General features: G+C 33.5%; 1 protein-coding gene across 5 annotated transcripts in view; it reads left to right on the top strand.

The window, feature by feature from the left end:
* Positions 1 to 14460, top strand: part of LOC106056771 (uncharacterized) — a 40561-nt gene extending 26101 nt beyond the window's left edge. For 4 of the 5 annotated variants that reach the window (XM_056040623.1, XM_056040624.1, XM_056040625.1 and 1 more), the window contains 8 exons: positions 158 to 221; positions 1107 to 1229; positions 2643 to 2759; positions 5601 to 5749; positions 7084 to 7236; positions 8597 to 8728; positions 9086 to 9176; positions 9707 to 14460. In XM_056040623.1, coding sequence (XP_055896598.1) covers positions 158 to 221; positions 1107 to 1229; positions 2643 to 2759; positions 5601 to 5749; positions 7084 to 7236; positions 8597 to 8728; positions 9086 to 9176; positions 9707 to 14172 — 5295 coding nt within the window. In that variant the 3' untranslated portion in view covers positions 14173 to 14460. Of the gene's footprint in view, positions 1 to 157; positions 222 to 1106; positions 1230 to 2642; positions 2760 to 2847; positions 2965 to 5600; positions 5750 to 7083; positions 7237 to 8596; positions 8729 to 9085; positions 9177 to 9706 lie in introns of all 5 variants that reach the window. The other variant, XM_056040626.1, reaches the window with a different exon arrangement.
* Positions 14461 to 14676: the final 216 nt, after the last annotated feature.

Genomic DNA, 14676 nt, shown 5'->3' on the forward strand with positions numbered 1-14676 from the left:
AGTGACAACATTTCAGCAGCCAAACTCTTGACATCATTTGCTATTTTAAACAATATACCGGTATCTTCAAAGCCCCTCTTGGACAAAAAAAACCCCCACTTTTTATATCTGTCCTAGCACAAATACTTTCAACATCAATAAATTATTTCTTCTTTAGGGCATGACATCACTCTGGAAAAAAATTTGGGATTTAACTTATCCTGTCACATCTATGTTTACTGGTGAGTTCTAGTGACATGTAAATGTTTACCGTTGAGTTACAGTGAATTAAATGTTAACTGTTGAGTTCTAGTGACATAAATGTTTACTGTGTTGAACTTGTTTATGCTTCTAGTAAGTAAAGTAAAGTTCTCCTTTCATACCTTTCAATCTATGAGGCAGATGATGTAAAGATCATCTGTTTCTGTGGTCTATGGTTAACAAGGGTGCATGTGGCCAGCGCAACAACCAACCACTTTTACTTTTCCCTAATTAATGTCAGGTACACTTTAGAGCAGAATGGACTCAGATGTACCCAAAGATCCCAAAATTAAAAATCCCAGTCTTCACCAGGATTTGAACCTGAGACCCCAGGTTCAGAAGCCAAGCGCTTTACCGCTCAGCCACTGTGCCTCTGTTTATGCTAGTATGTATTGATGACTCTGTCAAGCTCTGCTCTTTATGAGTGCCTTACAACAATCTAATTTTTTAATAAAATATTTAGTTACACTTTGTTGACTAGATTTAACTTCTTAATAAAAATGAAAATATATTTTTGTTAAATCATGACATAAAAGTTAATTTATGTATTTTTTGTTAGTGGAATGAGAGTATGTAATATGGCCATCTTCCAATTCTTCTTACAATGTGGCCACCATACTCCCTTGGGCTCTTTGATTAGGAAGCTGATTCCCTATCACTCTATCTGAACAACTAATAAGATTCATATTATTTTTAAGGGTCAATTTTTTTTTATATAATGTGTTCCAGAAAAAAATATTCACTATAAATAAAGCTTATAAAAACTGTTCACATTTTGCGTAACATTTAAACTCTTTCGATCACACTATGTTGTCATTAATCTTATTTTTATCCAAAGAATTATTTCTTATTTTGTTTATTTCTAGGCTGGGCATTCAATGAGTCCATTGAAAATGTCTTTCATGACCGTCAAATTGAAGATTTATGGATTCCATATTTCTGTATCACTACAAATATTTCCAGCTCTAGTATGAGAGTGCATTCTCTAGGTGAGCCATTACTTATTGAATAGTAGCATTGAATACATTTATTCTTTTTAATAGTAGGATTGAATACATTTTTTTCTTTTTTGTATTAGGATTTAATACGTTTTTTCTTATCTAATCATTTCAAGAATTATAATTATATAACGTACAACAGCAGAGGATAATAGAATGGAAGAACAAGTTATATTCACATATAAATCTTTTGTTGTAATACTGTTGGAAAGTCTAGCCTTCTCTTTCTCTGTGAATCTAACAAAAATAAGTTCCACATTTTTTTCTTCTGTTAGGTTTATTAAAGTATTTGGTTAAAATTAGAATTAGGCTGGAGTGTGAGCTTGTAATGAACTTAATTAGTTAAAGGATTAGTCTACAACAGATAGTAATGTGATATTTTAGTTTAAAGACTCACTCAGGTGGCACATTTAGGATTTAGCGGGGTTTTTTTGTAGTCATTTTTCAAATAGAAAGTTTTAGTAATGTTTTATTTTGTATTTCCTTTGTATTTATGAAATACTTAGCCATAATAAATGTATACATTGACATTAAAAAAGATCTTTTTAAGTAAGCATTGAAATGATACTTTTACCTATTGTTTTGATCAAACCTTATTCTCAGCCATAAGAACCATCAAGAAGAATGCATCAATATTTGTTGTCATCCTCTAAAAATAATCTGTTTCTATAATGGTTAGAAATAGGTAATCATAAAGACATTTACTGGTTGGCAGTTATAGTTTGATCCTGGTTTGTACAGCTAGAAGAATAAGTTGATTAAGATAATTCTTTTTTTTTAGTTTCAATCATCTCATATTGTCTTGAGTAAACTTTAAAAATACATTTGTTTTTTAGTTATTTTTAGAAATGTTGATATTAATAATTAATGTCTTTAACTCTTTCTCTCCATAATTATTTTCCACGTACCAATGGAATTACTCATTTTGCTCATCTGTGTTTCACTACCCTGTTATGATTAAACTTCAATAACCTTTTTTGTTTGTTATCAGGAAATGTTATATTAGGTATATAAGTATAAAAGAATTCATGTTCTGTTTATATAACACAAATTAAAGTTTATAAAACCAAAATCTAATTTAATTTAATGGGGTCAAAACAACGTTGGTATTGTCACTTAGGAGAGAAAGAGTTAATATAATTTATCTTTATTTTGTTTTTATAGTGTTAGCTTAATGTAAATTATGTATTTTATCCACTAGCATATTTATACTAGATTTAAAATCTAACTGAAAAGTTTTCAAGGAAACTGAAACAGGACAATCCATGCATGAAAGAATAATGAACTGAGGTCTGAGTTTACAAATGCTATTGACCAAAATGTTTTAATCAACTGTTTCAATCATGTGACAATGTTTTGTTTACCCGCCAAGTATATGTGTACGTCTATTTCCCCTGGTCACAGGCAGTGTATGGAGATATGTGAGAGCCAGTATGTCCCTGTCTGGTTACCTGCCGCCGCTCTGCGACCCCCTGGATGGCCACCTCCTGCTGGACGGAGGCTATGTCAACAACCTCCCAGGTACACTCCCCCAAATAACACTAAACTGTCTGTCTTGACTTGTTGTGTAACTAACTGTTGTCCTGTTGCTTCTTCCCCTTTGACTCAGGAAGTCTTTGGCGCTATGTTCGGGCCAGCATGTCTTTCCATCCTTATCTTCCACCACTCTGTGACCCAAATGATGGCCATTTGCTGCTCGATGGCGCTTATATCAATAACCTCCCAGGTAGGGTCTGTCCTGTGTTTTTCTCCTTTAAACCAATCCAGCTAGCAGACTTGATCTTCTACACTAGTCTTTCACATGTTTTAGATTTTAATATCTTCTTCAAAAGTGTAAATCACTACAGTATAGGACTATCATTAAAACTAAGTAAGTTCATTGATCAATACATTTTAATATATTCATCCAGTATTTTCAAAAGAATGTAAAGTATTTAGTTTTAGCTCTAAAATCAAATAGACCAATGCAAACTTGTAGAACAACTTTTAGCTAGACATTTGCATGTTAATGTCGTATGGAGTTCAGTTCAACTTTGTTTGCAAGTTACTTGTTCAAGTTGATTCCATCTTCACATGGAACTGATTGATTGGTTGATTAATTCATTGTAGATATGATCTGTTCATTTATTGTATATCATCATTTAAGAGTTGATGCTATCATTTATTTTTTTAGATAGAAGTTGCTTGCTGATATGCTTGCAGGGCTCTACCACAAAATGAGCACTTTAGTTGTTTCAAATGAACAATGATTGGACTTTTAAAAAATATACAAAGTAAATTGGGATGCTTATAAAATCCATCAGCTTGCATATTGATATTTTTATCAACAGTAAATGCAAATATGACAGGACTAAGTTTATCAGCACTCAAAGACTTTTTAAAAGTCCAAATGCTTTAGAAATATCCAAACAACTCAAAATGACAACTTTTGTGTTTAGCCAGTAAATTTTAGACCTTTTTTTTCAACATTATGTGCTTAGTGATAAAGCCCTTCAACTGGTCAGCTATATTTTTGAAAAGTTAATGACTGTTTAGCTTATAGCCTGCTATTGGCTTCAATGCTATTTTGAACTAGCTGCTTAAAAGTATCCACTAATAAAACACCACTCAAAATAGAAACAAAAAAGTTAGTCCAAGAAAATACTTAGTGTTACAAAGGAATTGGGTATTTTTAGAAGTTAAATCGGATGATTCAAATTAGATGAAGAAATAACACAGTTTCTCTTGTTTTGTAAAATGTTTGACATGTTGCAGATGTTATTTCAGATTCTGAAGATAAGTACATCCTAGCCCAAACCTTCTGTAGGACAACAGGCAGGGTTTGAATCCGGGACCATTGATACCACCAAACGACTTTTCCGAATGCATTCCAAATGACTCGAAATAAAACACTTAATTCTTGAAGTAGAAATCAAGAAAACATTAAACATACATTATTAACACACAGAAGAATTAAGATTCAGAAAAGTAGACTTAATATGAAGCTTTAAACTTATTGACTACTCTCAATTATTGTTTTCCCTTGTGTGTAGATAGATATACATATGCTCCCTTAAACTAGCTTCTCCAATAGACAAGAAAGAACTAAACCTTCTATTGGATCTCTGCTTATTTTTTAACTCTATCTATTCTATTGGAAAATTACTGTTTCTTGAAATGTAAATATGCTGTTTATTGTTTATACCATTAAAACAACCTTCACCTTGACATTTATTATTATCTTACACATAGTAAGAGGACATTTAGACTAACTGGCTTTAGCTACCCTTCATCTGACTATTTACATTACAATGTTTCAACACTCTACCTTATATATCACACTAGGATAAGGTTTTTCTTGTATTATATGCTTTGTCTTACCCATTTTGTATACTTCTACCTAATTATTGTCTTCTATCCAGTCCATCTTTTCATTTAAATAGAACAGTTGTTGAAACCATACAAAGCTCTGATAATCAAAAAACATTCTTCTTTGATTCTTGCTAGAAAAGTCCATCTTTCTCTTGTTTATACCACTCTTTTGACTTTCCTAGTATTTTTTAGTGTTTAAATTTTTTTTTGAAAGAATTAATTAATAAATTTGTATTGTATGTAAAAACATTTTCTTGGTGAGGAGGAAAAGATTTGTGTACTTGTACATGTTATTAAATACACATAACTGCTAATAACTAGTACAACTTATAAAGCTAATGGTCTTCAATCTAAAGAAAAAAGTAAAAAATTTTTTAAACTTAACTACAGTGCACTTTTTTTGTTAAGAATTCATGTATTTTTTATTTGACAAACTTCTGTGTTTCTATTTTTGTTTTTAAGAAAATATAATTATTTCATTAAAATTTTACATTTTTGTAGCTATTATATTTTTATAGTAAAAAACGTAAATAAAAATGTGAGCGTGTCTTATTTTTTTTTAAGACTAAATGGAATTAATCCTTAAAAAAGAACTGAGCCAAGTTTTATGCTAAAATAATTTGTATTAGACTACTTCCATGTATGTTATTTCTCATTTTTGTATTGAAAAATAAAATGGAATAATATTTTTATTATTTGGTTGAAAAAGAAAAAGGTTTTATTATTCTGTTGATTTCTATTTCAAAATGTTTTGCTTCAGAAGTTTTAAGACTAAATGGAATAGATCCTTAAAAAAGAACTGAGCCAAGTTTTATAAAATAATTTCTATTAGACTACTTCCATGTATGTTATTTCTCATTTTTGTATTGAAAAATAAAATGGAATTATATTTTTATTATTTGGTTGCCTCAGAAAAAGGTTTTATTATTCAGTTGATTTCTATTTCAAAATGTTTTGCCTCAGAAGTTAGGGATTAAAATAAATTGTATTTTTCTTACTCTATGTTGGTAGCTGATGTCATGCACAATCTGGGTGCTAAGTTTGTATTTGCTGTAGATGTAGGCAGCCAGGACGAAAAAGATTTGACAAATTATGGCGACTGCCTGTCAGGGTGGTGGTTGCTATGGAAACGCTGGAACCCTTGGGCCAAACCAGTTAGAGTGAGTATTAACATCATTCTTAAAACATTGATCAAACAAGCTCTTCACTACATACGCTTTTTAAACCTATACCCTGCTGCTGCAATAGCATATCATGTCTCCTAATAGGCTAAGAGCAAGTGGTCTCACTAATCTTGTGAGACCCAAATCCTGTAAATCTAAAATTAATAATGTTTCCTACAGTCGGGACACTGAGTAAAGAAATCTTTTGTATCAAAGAGAGCTCATTAACTATGATCATGTATTAAGAGGACATTTACAACTCTCAAAATCTTTTTTTTAAGGGTATTATATCATATACCCAATCATTATCTTGTCTTGTTTATCAGGATTCTGAGATGTACATTCATAAAAGAATCTGCTGGAACTTATGTTTGCATTAGTATGAACACAATGTATGATGAGCCAAGCTTATTAGTGTCTTCAAGTACAAGGCTGAATTAGAATCATAGTGTATTGTGGAAATCTTTGATTACTTAATTGACAGTCAAACCTGTCTTGTTTTGTTTTAAGTGAGTGGTATTGTCTCCTCAAATGACATGACATATGTGAGTTCATAAGTGCCTTTATGCATATGCAATGAGACCTAATAACCTGGTCAGCTCTCTTCTCCCTTCTTGCACACTTAAGTTTTGACAAGCCCTCTTCTACCTTCTGGCTTTTGCAATGAGGTGTGACAAAAACTCTGAACCTCTTGTCTAACTTCATCCTATCTTAATAACATGATAATAACCCACCCCACCACAAAAGAAATTTTTAAGTACAATCTCTTATTATTCTTCTACTTCTCCATTCAATATTGAAATATAGGATGATATACTGCCTTTTGGCCATAACTGATTTCAAAAAATGTTTAGTTATTCTTAGTGTAGGCCTATTGTAAGGAATAACTGAGTAAAATTTAGAATTTTTCTGCAAAAATTAAAATATCACCTTCCCCCAAAAACCAGAAATTTCTTGATAATCAGTAAATGAGTCCTATTTTACATATATATTATAGATAAACTATATAAAGCTAGTCCTTATAAAATACAGGGCTTTACATAGTTTAATGACACAGACTTTACAGGTGGGAGCATTAGTCATGAGTGAGTCAGTCTGGACTTTGCAAATATCTAATAGATTGACAATTAAAACTCTGAACTGCTTTTTTTAACTTCCTTTATTTTGTATATAGCTCTTGGCAATCCCACTTTTTCTTCAAATACTTGAAAATAGAAGCGTCTTCTGCTATATTAGTTTTTGAATTTTTCTTATTTCGCATTACTGTGTAATCTGTGTGTCAACTGACAATATGTATAGTTTTTATTCTGTTTGAATGAACCTATGTGTAGGTACCAGATATGACAGAGATACAATCCAGACTGGCCTATGTGTCTTGTGTCAGACAGCTGGAAGTGGTAAAAAACTCAGACTACTGTGAGTACATTAGGCCACCCATTGACCGCTATGCTACTTTGCAGTTTGGGAGTTTCGATGAAATTGTTGTAAGTTGAATTCCCAGCATGTGTTCCGTTTAGTAAAACAAGGTAGAAAATTTGGTCAACAAAATTTAGAAGAAAAATTTAATGAGCATTCTGAAGATAAGAGGAGTAAAAAAAAAGATATAAAATGTAGTAATATGTTGGAAATATTTGTTATTGTTATTATATAATATTTCAATATATATTTATGTTGTTGATATTTGTTATAGTAATATTTCATTATATATCTATGTGGTTGATATTTGTTATAGTAATATTAATAATTAATAATAATAATTTTATTTATAAAGCGCTGTTAACAAACAAAATGTAGGCTCAAGGCGCTGTAACAACATTACAAACAAAAACACAAGAGCTAAAATGACAGTTAATCTAAAAAAGTTTTAAACAGATAGGTCTTAATGTTCTTCTTAAAAGTGGTGTAGCATGTTGTCTGTCTGAGATCAATGGGGAGTGAGTTCCAAACCTTTGGTCCGTGAACTGAAAAAGCACGCAGACCGTAGCTTTTGAGGGAGAAACGTGGCACTACTAAAAGCGTTGAGTCCATTGAGCGCAGGGCTCTCTGGGGGACATATGAAGTAATCAGTTCGCTAAGGTACAAGGGCATCTCATTGTTATATATACACTGATGACAAAGTGTGGTGACCTTGTAATCGATTCTCGCTTTCACGGGAAGCCAATGGAGCGTGCGCAAGAGCGTAGTAGCAGAATCTTGTCTAGTTTTTTTAAGGACTATTCGAGCGGCGTTGTTCTGTATATGTTGCAGCTTGGCTATTTTGTCATCAGGTATACCTGCTAGCACGGCGTTGCAGTAGTCAAGGCGGGAGAGTATGAATGCCACAGCTAGCATTTTTGTTGACTCTGTTGTTAAATATGGTCGGATCTGGCCTAATCTGCACATCTGCAGATAAAGACCTTTGCAGAGCTGACTTATGTGTGGGTCGAAAGATAGTGTTGAGTCGAAGAAAACTCCAAGATTCCGGGTACTGATGAATCGTATAACTGTGAGTCATCGGCAAAGAAATGGTATAAGATGCCGGTTGGCCGTATGACACCGCTGAGTGGATATGTGTACATAGTGATCAGTACTGGGCCTAGAATTACATTACATTATATTACATTATATGCCTATATTGTTAAGATATTTGTTATAGTAATATTAAATTATGTCTATATTGTTGAAGATATTTGTTATAGTAATATTACATTATATTTCTATATTGTCTAGACTAAATAATTTATAAATTATGCTGGACATGTTGGAAAAAATATTTTGTTGCCCCTTATATTTCAATTTCCTTTGCTATGATTTTCTTGTCCAATCATATGGGAACAATCTGATTTGAACTATTTTGTCTTTTAGGAAACTGGTTATCATCATGGAAAGACATTATTCTCTGCCTGGTCTAAAGGAGGTCTACAAGACAAACTGTTTAAAGACTCTGAACTTCTGGCCAAACAGTCAAAGGCCCACAAGGAGAGAAATCTAGCAATTGTAAGGCTAGCATATTCATGTGATCTGGTTGGGTGTGGTGGATAGTTTCTCATCATTTATCCATTACTTTTGAATGTTCAAGAACCTCCATTTACACTTTCCCAACCTCCTACCAAACTTAATCCTCTACCTCTGTGTATTGTAGATGACAGCCTGATATCTTCTTATTTGTCTTTTTCTGGAAATACTGTAGAGGAGTGTTTTGTGTCTTTTTATGTGCTGATACTAGAATATTTTGTTAATTTTTTTTTTGCTTTGGTCATTTTATACAGTCCACTCTTCATTACAGCTAGACAATGATATTTAGGGCAATGTTAGGTATAGGTAGTAATTTTGTCTATGTATTTTATCTACCAGAGTCAAATTCCTGTCATGGCTTATTTCACTGATCTAGCGGAACAAGTTTCCAAAATAGAAAACCCCAAAAGTACATTTTACCTTTCTGCTGGTGAGTAAATCTTTTGTTCACCAACTGAGAATAAAATATATATATATCTTCTGGTGAATGACCATGTTAGATTATCTTATATACATGTGAGCAAGTTCAGTAGTAGACAGTCATATTATATACACATAAGCAGTGTCATTACTAAGTATTGTCATTAGTTAATGAAGTCAGATTATTTTATATACATGTGAGTAATGTAAGTACAAATGAGTATTGTCATTAGTTTAATGATTTTCTGACAACTATTTTCAGTTCATAAAAAGTAGCAGAATTTAGCTTTCTTATTTACCTGTAAACCAGTTTTGGCATGCCATCTTCCAAAAACCTATTTAATATTTTAACATTTTAGAATCAGGGACATTCAGTCTTTTTAAATATTATTCTATAATCTTATTTAGATAAAATATTAAAATTTAATCATAGTTGTAATCCAAACATATTTTTTTAATTTGAAAAAAAATTAGCCTTGACAACATTAGTAGAATATCATCTTTTTTTTTTTTTTTTAAATATTGTTGTAATTTCTACAGATTCCGAGGAGGAAGTGATTGATGAAGATGATGAAGACCCAGCCCACATGTTGGAAGGCTATGAAGAAGATGACGAGTTTGCCCGTAGTGATCAGGATGAGGAAATAAGTGACGATGAAACCTGTGTTAAAAGCAAGGTGACCTCAATCATTACCCCTTTATATAGGTTAGGTGTAATAAGCCAATCTTCTCTCATCAGCCTGAGAGGGACCTTAAGTGACACGACTGAGTTGAAACATCCCACAGTTAGGCTTGGAAAGAATTCTGCAGACTCACTCAACTACAGGATGAAACCTCACAAGTCCTCTGCCCTCCCAGCCAAGATCAGCAAACCAAGTTTCACTCAGGAACAGATTGATGCTCTGGCTAACGATGAATCCCTTCTGGCATTCCTGATCACGCCATGGGCTTTCAGCTCTCGTGGTGGAGCAGATGATGTTGACCAATTAAAATCAGGCCCATCATGTCAAGCTGACTTATTTAAAAAAGTAAACTCTGTTGCAACAACATTGAAATACAAACCTGATCAAGTTTTAAGTGATAGCCTGTTAAATGAAGCAGATCTAAACTGGGTCAAAAGTCAGTTATTTAAAACCAACTCTTTGCGAAGAATTCAACTTCGAAAAACTGTGAGCTGCAAAGATATTGGAAGTGTTTCTAGAAATATCCATGAAATTGATGACCCTGAACCTCAAGTTTGTGCAAATATCAGCAAAGTAAGGCCTACTGGATCAGCTGAATCTTTTCTGGAGATTCCAAATCAACAGGTGCAGTTGGCAACTGATGCTGAAAAAAAAGTAAAATTTTCAAACACACCAGAGACAAAAATTCCATTGTATTTCAAGTCTTGTGTTAATGACATACATAAAGATGTTAGGAGAGGCGATGCCCCTGCTCAACAAAACGTCAATAAACCTTGTCTGTTGATTGCAAAAGATGTTGGCACTGAAAATTCTCATTCTCTGCAGAATAAAGATGTTGGCCTTGATAAGCCTCGTCACCATGTTAAAGATGTAGGCACTGAAAATTCTCATACTTTGCAGAACAAAGATGTTGGTCTTGACAAGCCTTGTCTGTTTCTTTGTAAAGATGTAGGCACTGAAAATTCTCATACTTTGCAGAACAAAGATGTTGGTCTTGATAAGCCTTGTCTGTTTCTTTGTAAAGATGTAGGCACTGAAAATTCTCATACTTTGCAGAACAAAGATGTTGGTCTTGACAAGCCTTGTCTGTTTCTTTGTAAAGATTTAGGCAGTGAAAATTCTCATACTTTGCAGAATAAAGATGTTGGCCTTGATAAGCCTTGTCTTTTTCTTTGTAAAGATGTAGGCACTGAAAATTCTCATACTTTGCAGAACAAAGATGTTGGTCTTGACAAGCCTTGTCTTTTTCTTTGTAAAGATGTAGGCACTGAAAATTCTCATACTTTGCAGAACAAAGATGTTGGTCTTGACAAGCCTTGTCTGTTTCTTTGTAAAGATGTAGGCACTGAAAATTCTCATACTTTGCAGAACAAAGATGTTGGTCTTGATAAGCCTTGTCTGTTTCTTTGTAAAGATGTAGGCACTGAAAATTCTCATACTTTACAGAATAAAGATGTTGGGCTTGATAAGCCTTGTCTGTTTCTTTGTAAAGATGTAGGCACTGAAAATTCTCATACTTTACAGAATAAAGATGTTGGGCTTGATAAGCCTTGCTTATTTCTCTCTCAAGATGTAGGCATTGATAATTTTCATGATCTTCAGAAGAAAGATATTGGTATTGATACATTTCCTGTGTTTGAAACTAAAGATGTTGGTATAAATCCTGTTATGCAGAGCAAAGTTATTTGCCCTGAGGCAGCTGAGTCCTTTCATCACTTAAATGTTAACACAGATCTTAACCAGATGTCTGAAACTGAAGGAATTAGTGTTGAAAGTCTGGGCCTAAATAAAATCTACATCTGCACAGACAGCTCTCAGGTCAAAGAAATGAACAATGCATCAGGCTGTATTTTAAAACATCCTCACACCCTATTGGCTTTCAATATCAACAGTGATGTATCTAGTCAGCATCAAGAAGTTGATTCCATTTCAAGAACTGCTCATACTTTTTTTACCCCCATCAAGGAAACATTGGGCCAGCCTGAAAATGTCTTCACAGATAAGTCTCCACCCCAAAGTACACACGTTGAAGATAGGATAGAAAAACCTCAAGCACATATTCTTGATTCTTGCAAAAATAAATCTCCTTCTAAAAGTGTTGAACTAATGAAAAAAAAAACATCTAAATATTTTGGTAACATCAAGGAAAGATCTCAGCCACAAGTTCTTGACACTTCCAAAGATCAATGTCCACATCTTGATGTTGATTCTCTCATAAAAAGATTTCAAAACAAAATTCTAGAGGATGTCAATGATAAGTCTCAACTCCAAATTCTTGAAGTGACTGATGTTAAAGCTAGCAAAGCTAACCAAAATGTGAAGGCCATGGAAGAACAATCTCATCCTGAAATGATTGATTCTGTCTCTGAAAATACTAAAGTTATTAGGGATTCCTCTTGTCTAAAACAAAGTTTAACTGCCATTATCCATGAATCCTATATGACAGAAACTTCAACAAGTGAAGACTCTCTGGTATTGTTCTCTGATCTCAATTTAAAACATCATGAACAAGAATTCAGTTCATATGTTGAGCGTCAAATCTCTTTTTCACAAGAAAAATCATTGCAATTATGTTTAAACATAGCCAGTGAGAAGAATTTGTCTGAAGATAATAATTTGAATACTGAAATTATTAGAAAAAGAAACCAGCCAGAACCATGGAATAGAAATATAAGTCCTGTAGAGTTAGCAGCCTGTGAAGTGGTTCAAGAAACATCATATAATGGTAGCCTGACAGGTGAAATATATAGAAGTTTGCCAACTGAATTCAAGTTGCCTGAAATAATAATTGATAACTATGATAAAACAGTAGACTTAACATCTCCTTGGGAGGAGAACAGTGAAAGTATTAGCAATCAGCTTTTGTGCCAGGCAAAATCTAAGACCAGTCCAGATGCTGTCTTAGCTCCAGCTCATTTAGCTCCAATCAGCAATGACTATGGCCATGAGTCTTTAGACAATGTTTGGTGCTCTCCTAGCTTTGGTGGGCTCCCTGTGATCTCAAGAGATGATTATTGTGACCCTAAGGATGAGGTTTCTTGCTCTACCATCAGCAGTTATCACACTTGTGACCTCATTGGGAATGAGAAAGTTGACATGGGCACATCATCAACTTTGCCCAGGAATCCACTCAGCATCCAGCGTTCCATAAAGACAACCAAGAATAAGACAAAACAAAGCATGCCGAAACTAGAAAACTCTAAAAATAAAATGACCAAGCCTGTTAAAATAGGTTCATCTTTGTCCAGAGAAATCATAACAAAGAAAACATCCACCAGTAAAAAGAAAGAATTCAAACAGGATAAGAAATCTAATGTGAATTCCACATCTGAAAGTCCATGTCTAAAGAAGCTTGAAAAATTTAGCTCTCTTCCTATTGATCTGAAAAACAATATTGCTCAAGATAGTCCTTGTGTGAAAAAGAGTAAAAAAAAAGAGAGATTAAAAATAAAAACAGGAGTTTCTAGCCCCGACATGAAGCCTGAAACCTTCACCCAAGAATCTTCAGCTTCATCTGAAGGGTTGAGCTATAACCTGCTTCAAACTTACGAAACAAAACAAAAACTTGGAGTTTCTAAGCAAAACAAACAGTCGGTCAGTAAAAAAAAACTATCAACAACTTCTATTAAAAGTGAACGTGGCTATTTGCTCGGTAAATCCCCACCAGTCTCAAAACTAAAGAAGAAGAAAATCATGTCCATGGAGGCAAGCCCAGCATCAGAGAAATCATTCTCCTCAGCCATAGCTAGTTCACCCTATCCTCTGAGTTCCCTTTCAGACAGCCCATCCTGCACAGCTGTCTTGACAGAACCCATAGAGATAATGGCTTCCCCCAGATCCAAAAGCTGGAAAGATGAAATCCTTTTAACTGACTACTCCAAAAGTGTGGAAGATCTTGGTAAAAAAGGCTTTGCTAAAGTCAAGCGTAAACTTTCTAAGAGGAAGCAAAAGCAGCTGAAGATTGTCAACTTCTTGAAGAGGATGGAGGGGATAGAGATGAAACCAAAAAAGGAAGTTGAATTACCAAAAGTGAAAAGTGAACAGCTACTCCCTCTGGTGGATCATTTCACTAAAATGATTGACACCAGGTCAAAAAAGGCTCTCACTGAATCAAGCAATGAGACAAAGACTTTGCCCAAGTCTGGCAAAGTTCCTTGCTTTGTAAGCAGTGCCAGCTGCCTGTTGAAAATATCCCCACAAGACATTCAAGATAGAAACTGGATGGGTTCCAAGAGGTTTCTTTCCTTGAGAAGCTGCTGTCAGACTAAAAGTAACAGATCTAAAAGCTCAGAAAAGCAAATCAGAAAAGCCTTCCCAAGCTGAAATTCTAAATAGAGATAGTACTAAGTCTTGCAATGGTTCCTTTGTAAAGCAGTGGAACTACTGTAGAGATTACTGGTATTCATTTTACTTAATGCAACTTGTGGTAATGTTAATCCAGCATATTTAGAAGAAATGCAACATTCTGAACATTATCTCTTATAGTAGTTCAGAAATCTTCATCTTTAGTAGACATTTTTTTTTTTCTCTCTATCATGTTTCATCTATCATCATTAACATCAAGAAAAACAATGTATTAAAAGAAATATTAAACATCTTGCATATAATCAAGTTCTTGAGTTTTGAAAGAATTTTATTGTTTTACTATGTTAATTTGTTTCAATGTCATTGGGTTTGTTTTTTTGTTTCTTTTTTTTTTGGCAAATTTTAATTAAATTAAAAAAGGAAATATACTTTTTTTCTTGTATTTCACCTTCTTAATTTTATTAGTTTGACTAAGTCGTAAAAGTTGGATTTATGTGAAGACTTTACTAACCAGACTGACAC

This window comes from Biomphalaria glabrata, chromosome 9 (genome assembly GCF_947242115.1).
Source record: "Biomphalaria glabrata chromosome 9, xgBioGlab47.1, whole genome shotgun sequence".
In the NCBI taxonomy this organism is placed as follows: Eukaryota; Metazoa; Mollusca; class Gastropoda; family Planorbidae; genus Biomphalaria; species Biomphalaria glabrata.